At 35.6% G+C, this 18,074-nt stretch overlaps 2 protein-coding genes across 4 annotated transcripts; both read left to right on the forward strand.

Annotated features, from left to right (window-relative positions):
* The first annotated feature begins 1,437 nt into the window (after positions 1–1,437).
* Positions 1,438–14,004, forward strand: TSL (Protein kinase superfamily protein). Of its 3 annotated transcripts, XR_015123796.1 has the most exons (17): positions 1,438–2,160; positions 3,148–3,237; positions 3,547–3,753; positions 5,457–5,507; positions 5,734–5,841; positions 5,988–6,032; positions 6,776–6,888; positions 7,059–7,125; positions 9,113–9,179; positions 9,638–9,729; positions 9,845–10,024; positions 10,188–10,398; positions 10,550–10,814; positions 11,265–11,319; positions 11,664–11,825; positions 13,155–13,288; positions 13,454–14,004. XR_015123796.1 is itself a non-coding variant. In XM_086253556.1 (16 exons), the coding sequence occupies exons 1-16, from the start codon at positions 1,891–1,893 to the stop codon at positions 13,547–13,549; spliced, it is 2,079 nt and encodes a 692-aa protein (XP_086109682.1). In that variant the 5' UTR covers positions 1,441–1,890; the 3' UTR covers positions 13,550–14,004. The 3 variants fall into 3 exon arrangements, 2 of the variants coding, with proteins under 2 accessions (XP_086109682.1, XP_086109691.1); XM_086253556.1 differs by lacking the exon at positions 13,155–13,288 and having other exon boundaries at positions 1,441–2,160; XM_086253565.1 differs by lacking the exons at positions 5,457–5,507; positions 13,155–13,288 and having other exon boundaries at positions 1,441–2,160.
* Positions 14,005–14,628: 624 nt separating this feature from the next.
* On the forward strand, positions 14,629–15,565 carry CRR42 (DUF3148 family protein). Its single transcript, XM_086253583.1, has 2 exons — positions 14,629–15,006; positions 15,127–15,565. The coding sequence occupies exons 1-2, from the start codon at positions 14,693–14,695 to the stop codon at positions 15,227–15,229; spliced, it is 417 nt and encodes a 138-aa protein (XP_086109709.1). The 5' UTR covers positions 14,629–14,692; the 3' UTR covers positions 15,230–15,565.
* The last annotated feature ends 2,509 nt before the right edge of the window (positions 15,566–18,074 follow it).

Raw genomic sequence — 18,074 nt, forward strand, 5'->3', positions numbered from 1 at the left:
AAAGATTATGGGTCCATCAATTTCTGTGGAGATTGCGCTCAACTAACAAAACAGAAAAAGCACAACCATACCATCAATTAATTAATTCATGGTAATTTTTAAGTATTCCGTAAGATCGACCATTGTAATTTTTAAGTATTTTGTAAAATCGACCATAGTAATTAGAATCGATTTAATTTAACTAAGTAAATTAAAGAAAAAAAAAAGTTATAGAACCCAACGACGTGAAAAAGAACCCAGAAACCAAATCCCCTTATCCCCAAATTTCTAAAACAAAACCTACACCAAACCCTTTTATCTCACACTCAAGAAATTTTGGTCATGGATCAATTTACACCCAACATGAGATAAATTGTGTTGTTGTTGTCTTGGATCAATTTAAACAAGGTATGTTTTTTTATTCCTTGAGAAAAATTGAAAACTAGGGTTAAATTAGTTGAAAACTTTTGCTTGAAATATATGTAGTTTGGAGAGATTTTTTGGTGTAACCCATACACCGCCACGTGGTGTAACAAATATATATGTTATAATATGGGTGAATGTTATTAATATAATACTCTAGAAGAGATAAACATACCGTCTAATAATACCTTTACACGTTGGATTGGTTACACTACGTGACAGTGTATCGGTTACAACAAAAAAATTCTCTATAGTTTGCTATATGTTTTGTTATGTTATAATTTTTATTTTGAATTATTATAATGAATTTTTTGTGCTCTTAAGAAAAAAACAATACATGAGTGTGTGTGTATGAAGGTCGAGACGACGAGAGCCTCATTTATATTGTTCGCCTCGGACCCCCGAAATCTCAGGGCCGACCCTATCGGCCTATATTGGCTTCGCTCCTGCTTTTGTGTTTATGTTGATCTATTCATTTTTCACATGTATATATGACAAGAATACAAAATAACAAATGAGTCGATTTATCTCTCACATTTTCGCATGTGAGAGACTATTTATGCTTTTGGATTATTTTTTATTTTTTCGAGAATGATAAAAACACGCATAGTATCTACTATAAATTTTGAATTACTTTCTTTTGGTTAGGAAATTTTTTAGATTACTTTAATATGTTTTCTCTCTAACCCTTGAGGAATGTGTGCTCTCTCTTAGAATTAATTAGTCAAAGTTTAAAACATTGGATCCCAAATGCCTTGAATAGACATTTAAAATCACAAAAAATGTAACCCAAAAAGAAGAAAATATATATATATCACTAAGGTTTGAACTTAGAACCAATAGCAATTAGATTAAGGGCACACCAATTTCACATCTCCCACCCCAACTCCCATGTGAGTATGTGACTCACACACTTCCCACTCCGATTCCCATGAGCTCATAACCTCACCACTTGCTTGTTTTTATAGCTTCTTCTACAATAGAGGGAGAGAGTCCTATGTTTTCACAACCACATAAACACTCCTTTCCTTTACGGCTTTACCCAAAAGACACCCCTAGTTTCATGTTTGAACATAAAAGTAGATTGGCAAAATTGAAAAAAGAAGAAACACTCTCATTTCCTCCTCTCTCTCATTCTATTCCTTCCCTCCCTCCCTCTCCAATACCCCTTCCCTCCTTTTTCTTCTACTTCCCCCCTCCCCTTTACCAAAATTCAAAACCCTAATTCTCTCTCTCTCTCTCTCTCTCTCTCTCTCTCTCTCTCTCACATTTCAACCACAGGGTGTATTGAGATTGAGAGTTACTTTTGCTCCACCAAACAAAAAAAAAAAACCCAACATTGAACAATCTTCTCTTCTAGGGCATATTCATTCAGAAGTAAAAACCCCTTTTGCCCAATTCTGTACCAAACCCTATGGATCCAACAATCACAGTTTTGCCCTAAAACTGTTGACTCTCTGCTGCATTGGTGTCTATATAAACACTACAATGTCGGATGACGTGCTCATACATTTCTCTTCAAATTCGTCCAACCAGTCGGACCAGTCTCTGCCCACTAAGATTGCCAAGCTCGAAGCTCGTATGGTCGGCAAGGCCTCCTCCGCCGCTGCCTCCTCCGCCACCCCTCCTGCTCAGCAGCAGCAACAGCAGCAGCAGCAGCAGCAGCAGTCTGCTTGGTCCTCCCTCTCGTCTGCTGCTCCCAAATTTGCCACCGCCGAGTTGGCCGAGCCCTCAACTTCGAGTGATTCCGATGACGATGTAAGCCCTCTTCTATCATTCTACAGCACAATGCCTATACTTGAGTGTCTTGGTTGAATGCTTTCAACTTTTTAAGTGATTAATTAAGATTGATATTGTGGGTAATATGCAAATAATCATTGTTTTCCTTATGACGTAGTAGTTAAGTGAATTGATCAAATGGGGATAGTTTTTAAGTACAGCTTTTCTGTTTGCTCATTTAATCATCAAATTGTGGTCGTTGCATTGTACCCAGTATAAGTAAACTTCAATTACTGTTTGAAAAATAAATTGAATAACGTTTGATCCCCATGCTGTTAGGATTCACAGTGTCTTTCATTAATCAGAAGAAAGTCACTGCTATTAGGTCTACTGTTGCTTTGCGATTGTATTATGCTTGTTTATTTTAACCGTCGTGCTAAAGTTTCATGTCAGCATACCTTGCTTGTGTGATATTCAATATTGAATGCTTGATAAGTAAAGGCCAAATTAATGATACTGGATATGTTATATTCTTATTATGAGGGAAAAAGTGAGGAATCAAAGAGATATTGAGATTAGTAAATAGTGATACTGATGGACTAAATTGTGCAAGTGCTATAAGAAATTTTCTTTTCTTGATACCATTTATATAACCATTTACATCTAAGAAAGTTCCATTCAGTATGATGGTTTCCTTACTTGGTTGGAAATGTGTGCGTGTGATCAGTATTGATATGTTGGATCTTAGAATTTTTTTTAAAAATATTTATCTAAGAAACAAAGAGTTTATTAAACAAAGACAAGATAATACAAGTATTTTCAGCAGTGAACAAAAAGTCCACCAACAAAACAAGACAAAAAAAGCAGCTGTCTCATCCTTTTCAGTACCCTCAATTACGTCTCATTAAATTTGATCGTAGAGTTTAGATATACTTTATTGTGTATAATTAAATCTCATTAAAGTTACTAGTAGTTGTTGGATTTGCTCAGTTGCTATGGTTTATGCCGTTCATATTCTTATGACAGAATGGAAGGGAGTTTCTAATACAAGCCAACACTCAGAAGCGCCAGAAACTTCAAGAAGATGTTAATTCAGCTGTGGTGGAACATGTTGAGGTAGGCTCTCGTCCAAGTTAAATTTCTGAACTGAATACTGAGTCCCACTGATTTTAGTTGCTCATATACAATATATATATATATTTAAGTTTATTTGGTTCAAGTAATATTAGTCTTTTTTAGCACTTCTGAGACAGTGCGATTTAAGAATCCCAATCGAATCTTGACATTTTCTAAGGAAAAGTTGAGATCATGGTGTTGAATAGTTTATTTATGCACTTGCATTGAAAATTATTTTTATTTCTATCTTTCTTCCCATAGAAATTGGATTGTGTAAATTGAAAATTATTAAAATTAAAGCACATGCAGGCAGTGACTGATGGGAGGCAAATGGTATCGGAAACCATTGATACCAAGTCAAATTCTGATGTAAATAGAAAAAAACATGGTCGTGGTAGGGGCCATTCTGTTTCAGGCCGGGGTCGTGGTTCAAGAGTTAATGATCAAACAAGATTACAAATTTCTGCTTCGATAGTTTCACCTCCAAATGGTCAGAGGGAGAACTCATACAATATGGTATGTTCATTGGCTGGAGCTGTTTCAATTTCAATCCTTATCCTTTTATTGTAGTAGTTGTCATCTATGAATCATCATATTCTGCATCTCTTTCACCATCAAAATTTTTATTAGTAACAAATTATCTACTTTATTATCTTAACAGTAAAGGGTTCTGACTCTTAATGGACTGAGCCACCTATATCTGTAGATTTTCTGGATAAAGTATTCTCCTTATTTTTTTTCCCCTTTTCCAGTGGATAAATATCTATTCAAGATCATATTTCTATGATAATTGAATGAGGATCGGTTATATAATCACGCATGGGGTTAAATTAGGGTCTGCATTTTCTACTTCCATCAGTTTAATTTTCTAAATGGAATATTATTTAAGGACATAAGTGCTCTCCTGAGGGACAGTTTTTTTGAGCACCTAATGCATTTCAAGTGTTGGATTAATTCCAACCACTTCATGTAAAAGAGGTTTATAACACTTGAACGAATGCATTGGACCCTGAACGTTGTTGGGTGCTTACTGTTGCTTAGAAACAGTCGCTCATATGAGCAGTACTCTAATTAAGGAATACTAATGCATGATATGTCATGTAGTTAATGAGGTGAAATTGAATGCCTAAGATTATTTCTTGTTTAATAACACATATGGCCTTGTCTATGCTTTTGATTGAAGTTTACCTTAATTTGCTCTAAATATCTTGTAATCAAGTTAAAAGGAAAATGAAGACTTTTATATGATCCGAAAATGCGGGATTTACAGCATGCTTGTGATTACGTGTTCATCACGTCACATACACCTTATGTGTCTTTTTTTGTTGAATGGGGTGATTGACTACATACCAGTGAAGAAGTTACCAAAAGCATCTGAAAAATGTACCAAAAGGCAATATAGAGATGATATTTATGATAGGAAATAATGCTTCCATAAGATGAAATAATGTAAAGGAGGAACTCTATAAGCCATGTATAAAATCTTCCGAAAGCATTTACTATTGCCCATGTGAAACCATCCCTGCTTCCTATCCCATGTGTAGTTGATCTGGTCCCTCTTTCATGTAGGCCACAGTCAGATATGGATCTAAGGGGTGAATTATATTTTTAGCATCTCTGTGGGTGTCAACATCAAATCATAATGCGGGGATAATCCAGCCTGTTTAATTTAGCTAATTGAGTGGGAGTAATGAGCTGATTGTAACTTTATCTTCTTATTTTCTGCTTTGTACAACAATTATTGATGGACAGCATGTCTGTCGTGTCTTGTACTTCTTCTTTTTAATTATAGTTTTTGTTTCCTATAAAAAAAGATATGGAATTTCTCTGAAAGATAGAGGTATCTAAGCTTTAATATTCATTCTTCTTTGGGAATGATACAGACAGAAAAGGATGATGGGACAAAGCATTGAACTGTGATACTTTTGATACTATGCTCTACTAATTGACTGATATCTGACCGTTTATCTTTCTTCAAAATTTCTGTGAAATCAATATCAGCTTTTTTATTACTTAATTATTTTTATGGACATAGCAAGAGATGATTACAAATTTTATTTAGGCTGCATAAAATAATAGTTCTAATTGTAAATTCATATATTTTTGTATGTATAGACCAAATTGGTAATATTTGCAAGAATTTTTTGGGCTTATTCTTGTTGTGTATGTGGAACAGAAAACTTCTAGTAAACTACTGTTTTACCCATTCATACCTGCAGGATAATAGGCCTAAAGAGCAGCTTCAGAATGACAACAGCTCATCATTAGATGTATGATCTTTGGTTTACTTGATTCATTTTACAATTTTTTGGAAGAAAATGAATTTGTTACTCTTTAAGCAGATATCGAGGGGGGAAAAATTAGAGAATTTGCTACGCAAGTTGTCCCCCCCTGGCCCCTTCCTTTTAGAGGAAGCATTACTTTAAATGTTTATCCTAGAGGCAAAAAGCTTTTGTTATTTCATGGTTGTAATATTTTTTTTTTGGGTCAAATTAGGAAGAGGTTGCATCTTTACGTGCAATGGTTGCTACACTAGAGGAGGACTTGCGTAAATCACGTCAAGAGGCCTCTGATTATCAGAATCTTTGCCGCCAATTAGAGAAGGTAATAAAGTAACTGCCTGTAGTTGTCTGAAGTACAATATATATGCTAATGTATTGTCATTCCTTAGACTTTCTTGTAGGATGAACAGCTGTTCATCTCTGATTTGTATTTTACTAACTTTTTACTGTTATTTCTGATTTATGCAGGAATTGAAGGAACTAAAAGATTGCGAACAGAAAATAAAACCTAAGGTGTGATTCTCCAGAGGATTTATATTCATCAGTATTTTCAATTAATGATTATATAAAATGCTTTCTAATACTTGTGGTATTTTCCTGATACATTAATCTATTTTGTTCTTTTTCATTATTTCATACACTGCCAATTTTCATGGAAGACAATGTATTTAAATAATAAGGTTTTATACTAAGTTGACCTATGTTGATTTAAAGATTAATAGTTTGAGTCAACTAGCTTGGTTGATCTTGTTTGCAGAAATATAGAGATGCTATGTCCATTTGCTCAATTCATTTTTTATTATGCCATTCACATGTGAAATTGAAATGTTTTGGATGGAGCTTTTTCCGGGAACTTGGTAGTAGTAAAGTTCTTTCTTTCCATTGCTACTGCTACTGTATACAGTGAAAGGTAACAGTAGACATTTTTTAGTGGAGGGCCTTTACTGGAGGCAGCATTGGAGTGGTAATCCAATTGCCAAACAACATTAGTTCAGATTAACAAAGACTCGTGTGTGCACACTCACATGCACAAATGTCATTTCAATAGGATACTTGTCCTTTAGTAAAGTCTAAGATATATCATGTTTAAGATTGATTAACATGTGATACAATGCTGTAATTGTTGGAAGCCTTGAGATTAGCATTACTATCCTCTGTAATGATTATGAGCTGTTGGTCAGAAAGGACTGCACTCTGTGTGTGAATTTTATGGTACATTGTTGTGACAGTTACAAGTTTTGGTTCCTCTTATGCAGAGAACAAAAGTAATCTCTGATCTGCTGATATCTGTTTCAAAAGCAGAGAGGCAGGAAGCAAGGCTGAAAGTACGCCAGGACTCCTTGAGGCTTGGCAATGTGGGTGTAATCAGGTACTGCATCAGTTGCTTTAACCATCTGTTGTTAGTACTCAAAGGGTTTTTAGTGCTTAGGAAATTTCCTTATCTCTGGGTTTCAATATTTCATGGATCCTCTTACCCAAGTCATTCCGTTCATTTTTTATTTTTTAAATATTGTACCAATCATTTTCTGTCCATTGCAGAGCTGGAACTGTCATATCTGAGACATGGGAAGATGGGCAAGCCTTGAAAGATCTCAATGCTCATCTTGTATGTTCTTGTCAGACATTATTTTTAATTTTAATTTTCTTTGTCATGCCAGCTTATTATATTTTTTGTTCAGCCAGTGTGAACTTTCTACTTTGGTGGCCTTCTTTTTGGCCAGTTATCAAATATGAGACACTATGTAAATAGAAGTGCATTTTATAATGTGTGAACCAGAACCAGGATTAAAGAATAAAAGGTTAGTTGAATAATAATGAGAAATTGAGAATATTAGTGTCATGAAAAGTTATCCCCAGAAGAGTTAGGATTCAGGACTAAACATTGAGCTCTAAAATGTATCAGAAGTTATCCCTAGAAAAGTACACTATTAAGTAGAGATTCTTTTTCTTAAAAGAAAAGAATTTTCTAAGTCTTTGTTGAGATGTTGTTCTAGTTAATCTCGCTCTCTCTCTCCTCTTCTCCCCCACCTTCTCAGCTTATTCTCGCCTTTTGTACACATCTTGGGCTTTCAGATGTCAGTTAGATACTTGGTACAACATTTCTCTACATGTACTATGTTCACTATATTGGAATTTTCTATAGGACTTATTATTGATCTATACTTTGCTGGGGAATCAGTTTCTTCCTCTCTTAATTATACTATATAATGGTGTCTGCCTATTTCCTCACTGGTGTATCATGTGTAGAGGAAATGCGGAGAGTGGGGATCATATTCTAATACACTGTCCAGTAGCCTTGAGTTTATGGCTGAAGTTTGTATAGGGAAGCAGAAGTGAGTTGGGATGGTAGTGAAGGGTGTTTCTCTTTGCTTAGTGAAAGGCAGCGAGGTTTTGGAGGAAGGAAGAAGGCCAAAGTGCTTCGGAGGTGTCGTGTTTTGGCTGTGATGGGTTATTTGGATGGAAAGAAACAAGAGAATATTTGAAGTTTATAGAGGATTGGAGGTGGGGGAATTGTGGTTAGAGTTTGGTAATAGTCAGCGATTTTGGATTCTGTATCAGGGGATTTTAGAGATGTGTTTTGTTCAGATATTTTATTATATTGGAGGCAGCTGTTTGTTAGTTGTCTTATGTTCTTTGTTTTGAGAGGAAAATTGGCATCTTATTCTATAATGTAATTTAGAGGTGGATGTCTTATCCACTGTTATTGTACTGTTTGGGCTGTGCTAATAACTCTTCCTTTTCAAAAAAATCTTGGACAAACCATAGGCTGCCAGGATTATATTGTTTTTGAACTGATTGATGGGCAGATTGTCCGTCTTTCTTTGTATCTTTTTTTCTTTATTAAAATTTAATGTTTCTTTTAAAAAGGTTACTGGACTCCTGCTTAATTAAATCTTGCTTCCTTAATCTTGTTTTGGTTGGGATTTCATCTCAAAAGTATATTTATAATTTTATAATTGATGATTTTTGTTTTTTTCAAGTTTATACTAGACAAAAGATTGTTGTTTATTTTTAGACTTGGGAACCCCACAACCATCCAAAAGATTTTGCAGAATTTGCAACAAATATTAATTTATTCTTTGTTTAACAAAATATATAATATTAAATGTTGTACATTTCCTTGTAAGTTAGCTGTGAGAAGTCGTTTTGTATGGGAAACCAGATACATAGAGTTTCCAGTTACAAAATTTTGTTACATTTATCTCTCCCGCAGTTTTTAGAATAGACTAAATGTGTCTATCCTTTGGTAATAATCTTCATTTAAATTTTGTTTTTATTTCTATCATGGGTATTTGAAGCAAATATTAAATTATGTTTTCAAATTGGCCATAACTATAAAATGTAGGTCAGATGGTAAATTCATATTGTTGGGCCTTTCAATAAGGTTGTCATGAGTTTCAGAACATTGTAGTCATGGAGTCCGTATTAAGTTTGGAATGTGTCTATAGAGCTTCCAGGCCTAGTGGGGAGGACCCCACTTTATTCTCTCTACAAATGCTGTCATTTATATAATTAATGGTCTTTGCATTTCTTTGGGTCCATTTAAGATAAACATACGGTTTATGTGCTAACATGGTTTTTCTTGTTTCTAGAGACAATTATTAGAAACTAAGGAGGCTGTTGAGCGGCAGCGGAAGTCATTGAAGAAAAGGCAAATTGGTAAAGTTATGATGCATGACTGTTCCTATTACCTCTCCTGTTTTGGTTACTTATGGGAATTTAAATGACCCAGGAATGGTATCATAAGTTGTCTGTTCGGTTTATGTCCTCTCTCTTGTCTACAACATTGGCAGTGACCCCTGCTTGTATGCATGCATATATATATATATATATACATCTTTAAACATAATGAAGTATTTGCATGACCAAATACTTTAATCTCTCTCTCTCTCTCTCTCTCTCTCTCTCTCTCTCTCTCTCTCGCTATATATATATCTTCCCCTCTAGCCTAGTTATTCTATTCACCTTTAAAATATGAATATCAACTCAAACTTTAATTTGTCATCTCTGTGAAGTGGAGTGGCCATTTTCCACTTTTCCTTTGATTATAGAAACCAAGTACTAATTTCAGTCCAAAAGAAAGAAAAAGAACTAAGTACAATTTTTTATGCTCGAAGATAAAGGCGATGGAGATGCTGAAACTGGATTACAAGAAGAATTATTAATCCAGGATGAGATCTATAAATCCCGGCTAGCCAGCATCAAACGAGTAAGTCCACTATTTTGTCTAATTCCTGATATCGTTTTTTTCCATTTTCTTTTTATTTTCATTAGGAAGTCCTACTTGTTTTCTCTTTGGTTTTTTAAATTATGGGCTTCTGTAGGAGGAGGAAATTTTGCTGCGTGAAAGGGACCGTTATGAACTGGAGAAGGGAAGGCTTATACGTGAAATGAAACGCATACGAGATGAGGATGGTTCCCGTTTTAACAATTTTCAGATTCTCAACCACAGATATGCCCTCTTGAATCTTCTCGGAAAAGGGGGATTCAGTGAAGTTTACAAGGTCAGAATTTTGTGAAATGTGGTTTGATAATTAGAAATATCTCCACCAATTTTCAGTAAAGGATCATATACTGGATCAAAAGTCTAGATAATTCATTTGCCAATGTTGGCAATTGTAAAGATATACCTTTTTGCAGTGATTTGAAGTAAGAAATTTCCAGCAGGCATTTGACTTGGTAGAGCATAGATACGTTGCATGTAAACTTCATGGTTTAAATGCTCAGTGGAGTGAAGAGAAGAAGCAGAGCTATATACGGCATGCAATTCGAGAGTACAATATTCACAAGACCTTGGTGCATCATCACATTGTCCGGCTTTGGGACATTTTTGAGATTGATCAGAATACATTCTGCACTATCTTAGAGTATTGTAGTGGTATGCTATACTCTCACCATTGTGTCGTTTGAATGCTCTCATTTAATTATTTTTTAAGTGGATGATATAAAAAATTAGCTCTAGTATATAAATCTTGTCTCATTCTTCATCTTCTCCTTGTTATTGTTGATAGTCTTTTTTTTTTGCACAGGGAAAGATCTTGATGCTGTCCTTAAAGCAACACCTGTGTTGCCTGAGAGGGAAGCTAGGATCATTATCTTTCAGATATTTCAAGGTCTTGTATACTTGAACAAAAGAACACAGAAGATTATACATTATGATTTGAAGCCTGGAAATGTTCTATTTGATGAACTCGGTATTGCAAAAGTCACTGATTTTGGTCTTAGCAAGATTGTGGAGGATGATGTTGGATCCCAGGGTATGGAACTTACATCCCAGGGTGCTGGTACTTATTGGTGAGTGATGCAAACAAGCATATGTAGTTCTGCAGAATTACCTTTTTTTTTTTTTTTTTTTTTTTCAAAGTTCAGCTTTCCTTGGGCATTTGAAACGTGCTACAGTTAAGTTTTTCTTTGCTAAAAAATTTGTTAGTTCGCTTTACTAGAATAAATTTAGGTTTTTCTGTTGAGTTTAAATTATCGATGCATCCTTCTCACTGTAGTTGTGCCATTTAATATTAAGTTCATGTAGAAACTACTTTTACCTCTACAATCTTTGAAGTTTATGTGGCTGGTAGGTTTCATGCTAATCTAGTTGGGGAAGAAAGATTTAAAGAGAAAGTTCAGTTGACCTTAAGCTTTGTTCTGTTTTTTTCCAGGGGTTTTCCTATGTATTTTGCTCCATGACATATTTTAATATATTTGGATAAGTAACAGCCCATTTGATAATCCTTTTGTTATTTGTAGGTATTTACCTCCTGAATGCTTTGAGCTCAGCAAGACACCTCTTATATCATCAAAGGTCAGTGACTTTTAGAAATGTGTATTTCCTTGTGATGGCATGGCATGCATATGAGCAAAGTGACCAAATGCATTTCTAATGCAGTTCCTCTCTCTCTCTCTCTCTCTCTCACACACACACACACACACACACACATAAGTAACTCTTCTTTTTTAGCTCAATTGTTCGGCCTGGTCTAGACATGCAATCCTAGTCTCTTTGCTAGAATATCCATACAATTGATCTCCCCAGAGTTTTCTCACTTGAAAAAGATCTTATCAGAAAACCGAACTATATCTTCTTCACCTTTCTTCTTCACAACTTGGGTACCAACATTTTTTGACACAGTCTCTCTTGGTAAGCAGGTTGATGTTTGGTCAGCAGGTATTCTATTATACCAAATGCTATTTGGCAGACGTCCTTTTGGGCATGATCAGACCCAGGAACGAATACTACGGGAAGATACAATTATCAAAGCACGAAAAGTTGAATTTCCTTCTAGACCTTCCATCTCAAATGAGGCAAAGGTGAGTTATGCCCATAGTCACTACGACATGCTTAATTTTTCTTGCATGAATATATTGGGTACTTGGGAAAAAACCTATCTTTAGTGCGTAAGAATATGACAAAATACAGAATCATGGTGGTATTACTGTGTTGGATCTTGGTTTTGTGACCTTTGATTTGGGCACATTTGATGTGTAATACATGACCATGGATGTTGGATACACTCATTATATTTTAGAGATAAGTTACCATGTGTGGATCATAAGTGGACAATTGTTTTGTGTCCTTGTCCAACATGCCAATTTTCATATAGAACTGTGTGGATACAACAACTCCTTATATTTTGAAGATAAGTTACCATGTGTGGATCATAGGTGGACAATTGTTTTATGTCCTTGTTCAACATGCCAATTTTCATATAGAACTGTTCTACAAATCATATGCTATTACAACATTATGTAGCGTAGTTTTCATGTTGAATGCGAGATACTTAGTAGTGTATTTCAGGTGACAGTTCCTATCATTAACTCTACACTTGATCCCTTATTCCCTTCCAACGATTTCAAAGGCGGAAGCATATCGGGCAGTTTACTATCCTTGAGGCAAGGCGCATGCCTTTTGGGAATTAGATTTTCTATATTTACAAATATACAAGTATAGTTTTAAGATTGTTGAATAAACTTTTGATCATCGTTCAAGCATGATAATAAGAATGCGTATTCTCTTCATTTATTCTTAACATGGAGACAAAGTAATAGAAGTTGTTGGCTATTAAGAAATAAATAAGAGCACGAATGAATCAAACTGACATATACCCACAATAACACAAAAAATGGATAACAACACTGTTGAAACAAAACCACTAAAATATTGGCTATCTTTTATTGCTTATTTCTAGAAGTCTTTTCTTGGAGTCCTTTAGTATTTCTAGAATTATACATCAAACAAGATTTTGATGAATGAAAATTACTGTTGTTGAAAGCCCGTCTCCTTAAGGCCCCATTTGGTTTGCAGAATGGGTTCTTTGGGAATGTCATTCCTATGCTCATTCCAAGGGGATGAGAATGAACATGGAGAGGAAGATTGATGAATTAGCAACATTTTTAAAACATTTGTTCGATGACAATGGTAGTTGCACCAATGTTATTATTATTGTTCGCAAGTTTGAATTGCCTACTGAGCTGCATCCAAATTCGTATAAAGTAGCATGCGTAAATAGTACAAATCTCAAAGTCCATAATCATTGTTTATACTACCTATTTTATTGGAAGATTAGTTGACACTGAAAACTGATCTGCTATATCTGAAAGTGTAGTATTTTGTTTGTTCAACCTTGGCTATTTGATCAGAAGGTGGAACACTGGCTATAATATCAATAATACATATTCCTTCGGGCATGAGAGCTAAAGTTTGTGCCCACTAAAGTTTTTTACTATAAAACTCAAGATGACAGCTTTCGCTTTCCTTCTTAAACACATTGAAGGTGATAATTCCATTCTAGGTCTAAAAGAAGTGCTAATGTCATAGTTACCATTAAATGAGATACTTTAGTGTTCAGTCCCTTGACTCTTTCTTTGTATATTGATGAACATAGGTCGAAGAATTTAGAGTAACTTGGTGATACTATTTTGCGTATTTCTGTTTGCAGGATTTTATTCGGCGTTGTCTAACTTATAATCAAGCTGAGAGGCCAGATGTTTTATCAATTGCTCAAGACCCATTTCTCACATACTCAAAGAAGTGAATCTATACAGCTAAGAAGACTGGACTGCTGGGTGCAAGAAAATTTTGTTTGTTTTCCTCCAATGCCTACGAGGAATTTTGTACAGCTTGTAAAGGTTTTTGTTACTCATTGTATCCACGGGGTATCTCCCCTCTTAAAATGGGGTGGTTTGGGGTCTTGGTATTTTTACCCCTTGTTTGGGTGGGAGGGACCTCACCCATGGGCTGTAGGAAGGGTGCAGAAATAGAAGAAAAAAAAAAAACAGAGTTTGTGTAATTTTTTCCCTGTTCTTCTGTACTTATTTTATTTTCATTTCCAGCCTAGCTATGCATCTGATTTACCCTTTTCCGATCATATGTTAGCAGTTCTTTTTAGAAGAAAAATAGTGAAAATAATAGAGTTTGCAATAAAATATTTTGAAGGTTAGCAAAATCTTCTATGAATCTTCGGAATAAAATTTTTGTGGTCCTCTATGATGTAACGTGCCAGGAGCCTAGTTCCTTGATCTCAACACAATCCACTAAATTAAATTGCATGGTTTTGATGCTTCATGCATCTATCATCACTATGAAACAATGTGTAGGATAAACTCTGGCAGGCTTTAATCAGAATGAAGGTGGTATATGTTTATTTATAGAGCCAAAAGAAAGGTAAATGCTTACCATTTATATTTTGGTCATATATTGTCCTCTTAATGGTGTATTTATATTTACATTTCTAGGGGCTAAACTGAGGAGCAAATTTCTTTTATGCAAACCCTGAAGTCCTAAACGGTCAGTTTGGAGTTGTATTACTTGTAGGGCCTGTTTGCCCATATCAAGTCTGTGGTGTTTGTTGTTAAGGTTTTTAAGAGGAAGGAGTACAAAGAAAATCATATACTCTGCCAAAAGGAATAACGATAACTTTCCAAGCCAAGTTGGTTTTTTCTAATCGAAATAATAGTTGGTCTTTGATAACTCGTAAAAGTTGGATATGGACAGACGATGACAAGCCAGGATTTTCAGTTTGTTTTTCTTTGCTTATTTTGTGATTAGATTTATAACATCTTTTGGTTGTGTGTGTTTCATCCATCATGTTGTTTGTTTGTTTGTGTGTGTGTTTCACATATGGTGAGTAGTATATAAAGCTACAGCATACTGGAGCCACATAAAATATCATCCCATCATGGCATTATCTTTCTCTTCCACCACTGCAATTACATGCTCAAAAAAGCTTGGTGAAAATTCATCAAGCCTGCAATTGAAGAGCTTAAACAGTCATAAACAACGAAGCCGAAATGCAGTGAATGTTGTCAAATGTGAATCGACAGGGCCACCAGCTGGAGATGAGGAGTCAGGGCTGGCTGCAACAAGGAAATCGAAGCTTGAGATAGGGTCTCCTGTTATTGTGATCGAGGCCCCAAGAATGATGAAGACTGCAGCATCGGTTCCATGCCTCAGGGTTAACTCTGGCTTGGTCAAGCCTGGTGATGTTGGAAGGTATATATGCTATAACTCTGCCTGTCTTCTTCTTCTTTTGCATTATTCATGTTTGTTGTATGCTTGTATGTATGTATCCAACATGATCTTTTGCATTGTTTTTTGTGTGACTTGGTGCAGAATTGTGTCAAGAAAGCCTAAGGATGTGTGGGCAGTACGTCTTTCCATTGGAACTTACCTCATAGATGGCAAATACTTCAAGCCCTTAGAGCTTGACCAATAACTTAATAATAGTTTTGTAACAAAAAATACTCATATTGACTAAATGTAAATCTGTATCATTGATTGCATTAGTTCTTGTCTGAATATGTGGTCCAAATTGATTTATAGTTTGGCAACACAAGCATTTTATGAAGAGCAGGTTTTCTTGGAAGGTTGAATTCATGGATTGGGTCTACTATAAATATGGAGGGTTGCACATAATCAATGATGAGGAAACAAGGCATGGGTTCCCTTCTTCCACTTGAGGTTCTCGGATCTGGTGCTTTTGTACAAGGATCTACGTTTCTATTTCTAATTGTTTTTAAAAAATTATTGAATTTGATGATGTTTCGCTTCATTTAAATTTTTTTTTTTTGTCAAATTTAAAAATTGCTTCAACTTTTCCAGTAATTCCAACAGAAGAAGAAGAGTAGAAAATTACAAGGTAGATGATGAAGAGGAGAGGAGGGGGAGTTACATAATTAATGCCTATTTGTGTTCCTAAGAAAGCACTAAAATGAAGTTAATTAAGTAAATGATTTATAAGTCCACATTATACCTCTTTTTGATAATTTGACTCGCATAATATATTAAAAGGTCTGCCTTTTTTTTTAAATGATAAAGAAACCTACATAATAACGTGAAACATTATTATATAGTAATAATGTTTGTCACTGCCATAATAGCAAGTCAAAATTAGGGTGGATGTGAACTCCAAAAATTTGACTTTTGTGATTTATGCTAGTTTATTAATTTTTGATATGTTTATGTAAGAGAAAAATAAAAGACATATCTAAGTATATGCACTCTTTTTATTGTCATTCTTGGAGATTGACAATTGTTGTCACTATAAAACAGTGGTAATGTTTAAAAAAAAAAAATAATAATAATAATAAAAGGTATTGAGCACTCGGCATCACTTGGCTCATTAAAAGTGGACTGACATATAGTATATACTGTGTGGGCTGGCCATCCGCCATTTTTATTTTTGGGCTTTATAAAATTCCAAGTTAATTTGTTTTAAATTTTAAATGCCTCTCAACCTAGAGGTGTCAAACGGGCCGGCCCGGCCCGGCCCGACCCGTTTAAGTTGAGTCCATCGTGCTTTCGTGCCGTGCTCGGGCCGGCCCATATAGTTAAGATCTAAGCCCAGCACGGCCCATGGCCCGCGAGCCATTCGTGCTCGTGCCGTGCCTTAAACGGGCCGGCCCACGGACCTATTTTTATTTTTATTTTTTATGGTGATAAAACTAATCTTATGATATTTTTTCTTATTTATAATTAAATATTAACATTATTTTTCATGAAAATTGAATATTTTTGTTGAAAAGTTCTTTAAAAATAGAAAAAACAATGTTAAAATAGTCGTGCCTAATTCGGGCCCATTTCGTGCCCGTGCTCGTGCCGTGCTTGGCCCGTGTCGTGCTCGTGCCGTGCCGTGCCCGATGGGCTAAAAACTTCGGCCCAGCCCGGCCCATTTAATCGTGCCGTGCCGTGTCGTGCTCGGGCCGGCCTGACCCGTTTGACACCTCTATCTCAACCTTTGGATGAAGATGCATCTAAGATTAGAAAGTGTGTGTCAAGATGTGTTGGTTTTATGTGTCCATTGAGCTTGACTCTAGATAAAATATAGAATATAGGGAAATGCTATCTATATTCTCCCTTCTACCTTCTTTTTTGGACTTTCTCTTTTATTATTTTCATTCCGTAGTGTAGACTCATAATCGTAACTGTTTATTTTTTAGATCACTCTTTAGAAAAAAAAAAAAATTGAACTAAATCAGCATGACCAAACAATTTATGAATTAGTTTATTTTTTGCAAAGAAACATTCATCTAGAATATATATGTTATAAACAATATAAATTATGTGGATGTCCATGAGTGTATTTAGTATTAATTTATCTCTTATATTTATCTAAGATAAATATTGTATGATGATTGATAAGAGTTCTATTTGATGTAAATTAGGAGACCTTAAGAGTCAATCCATGGTCATCTTAGAGCCTATAAATAGAGGCCTAATCAAAAGGAATAATACACTATGAATTCTCCCCAATTCTCTCTTATGTTCTCTTGTTATTTTCTTTAGTTTTATAACAATTTACATGTTATTAAACATAAGAGAAAAATTCACAAATGGTCCACGAACTATATCATTTTTCCCAAATTAGTCCACTAATTAATTTTTGTATCACATTGGTCCATTAATTCTATTTCGCGGCCCAACTTGGTTCATTTCGTCTATTTTGTGTCAACTTCCGTTAATTCTGGCCATGTAACTCACACGTGGGATTTTTGTGAGGATTGGTATTTAAAATTAAAATAAAAGTGAAAAAAAAAATTGGGATTTTTGTGAGGACAAATGCAACACCCCTCCCCCCTCCCACCCCCTCCTCTCATCTTTAACACGCCGACATCCCTTCTCATCACCGGCAACCCTTCTCCCTCTCTTTCTCTCACTTCATATCTACTCTCTCTTTGCCTTTCTTTCTCACTGCCTCTCCTCCCTCCCTCTTTCTTTCTCCGGTTCTTCACAATCAAACCACCAACCCATTCAAATTTGCAGGTGGGGAAGTTGGTGGCGACTTGAGTGGGGGAAGTCAACAGCAACTAGGGTGGGTGAAATCGGCTGCGACTGGGGTAGGCGAAGTCAGTTGCAGTAGGTGGGGGAAAAAAAGGAAGAAGATAGTAGCGATAGGGGTAGGCAAAGTCGTCGGCGACTGGAATGGACGAAGTTGGCGGCGACTGGGGTGGGGGAAATGGAGGGAGGAAGGAGATGGTGGCGGTGGTTTGGAAGAAGGAGATGGGATTTTGGGAATGTAGCCGGCAACTGAAGGTGGGGGAAGTCGGTGGCTGGGAAAGTCG

This window comes from Dryas octopetala, chromosome 1 (assembly GCF_963921425.1).
Source record: "Dryas octopetala chromosome 1, drDryOcto1.1, whole genome shotgun sequence".
Taxonomy (NCBI): Eukaryota; Viridiplantae; Streptophyta; class Magnoliopsida; order Rosales; family Rosaceae; genus Dryas; species Dryas octopetala.

Excerpts from the sequence above, each read along its gene's own strand:
- TSL (XM_086253556.1), top strand. The coding sequence starts at position 1,891 with ATGTCGGATGACGTGCTCATACATTTCTCTTCAAATTCGTCCAACCAG. Across the intron at positions 6,889-7,058 it reads GGCAATGTGGGTGTAATCAG|AGCTGGAACTGTCATATCTG; the intron begins GTACTGCATCAG and ends TGTCCATTGCAG. Across the intron at positions 9,730-9,844 it reads GGCTAGCCAGCATCAAACGA|GAGGAGGAAATTTTGCTGCG; the intron begins GTAAGTCCACTA and ends GGGCTTCTGTAG.
- CRR42 (XM_086253583.1), top strand. The coding sequence starts at position 14,693 with ATGGCATTATCTTTCTCTTCCACCACTGCAATTACATGCTCAAAAAAG. Across the intron at positions 15,007-15,126 it reads AAGCCTGGTGATGTTGGAAG|AATTGTGTCAAGAAAGCCTA; the intron begins GTATATATGCTA and ends GACTTGGTGCAG.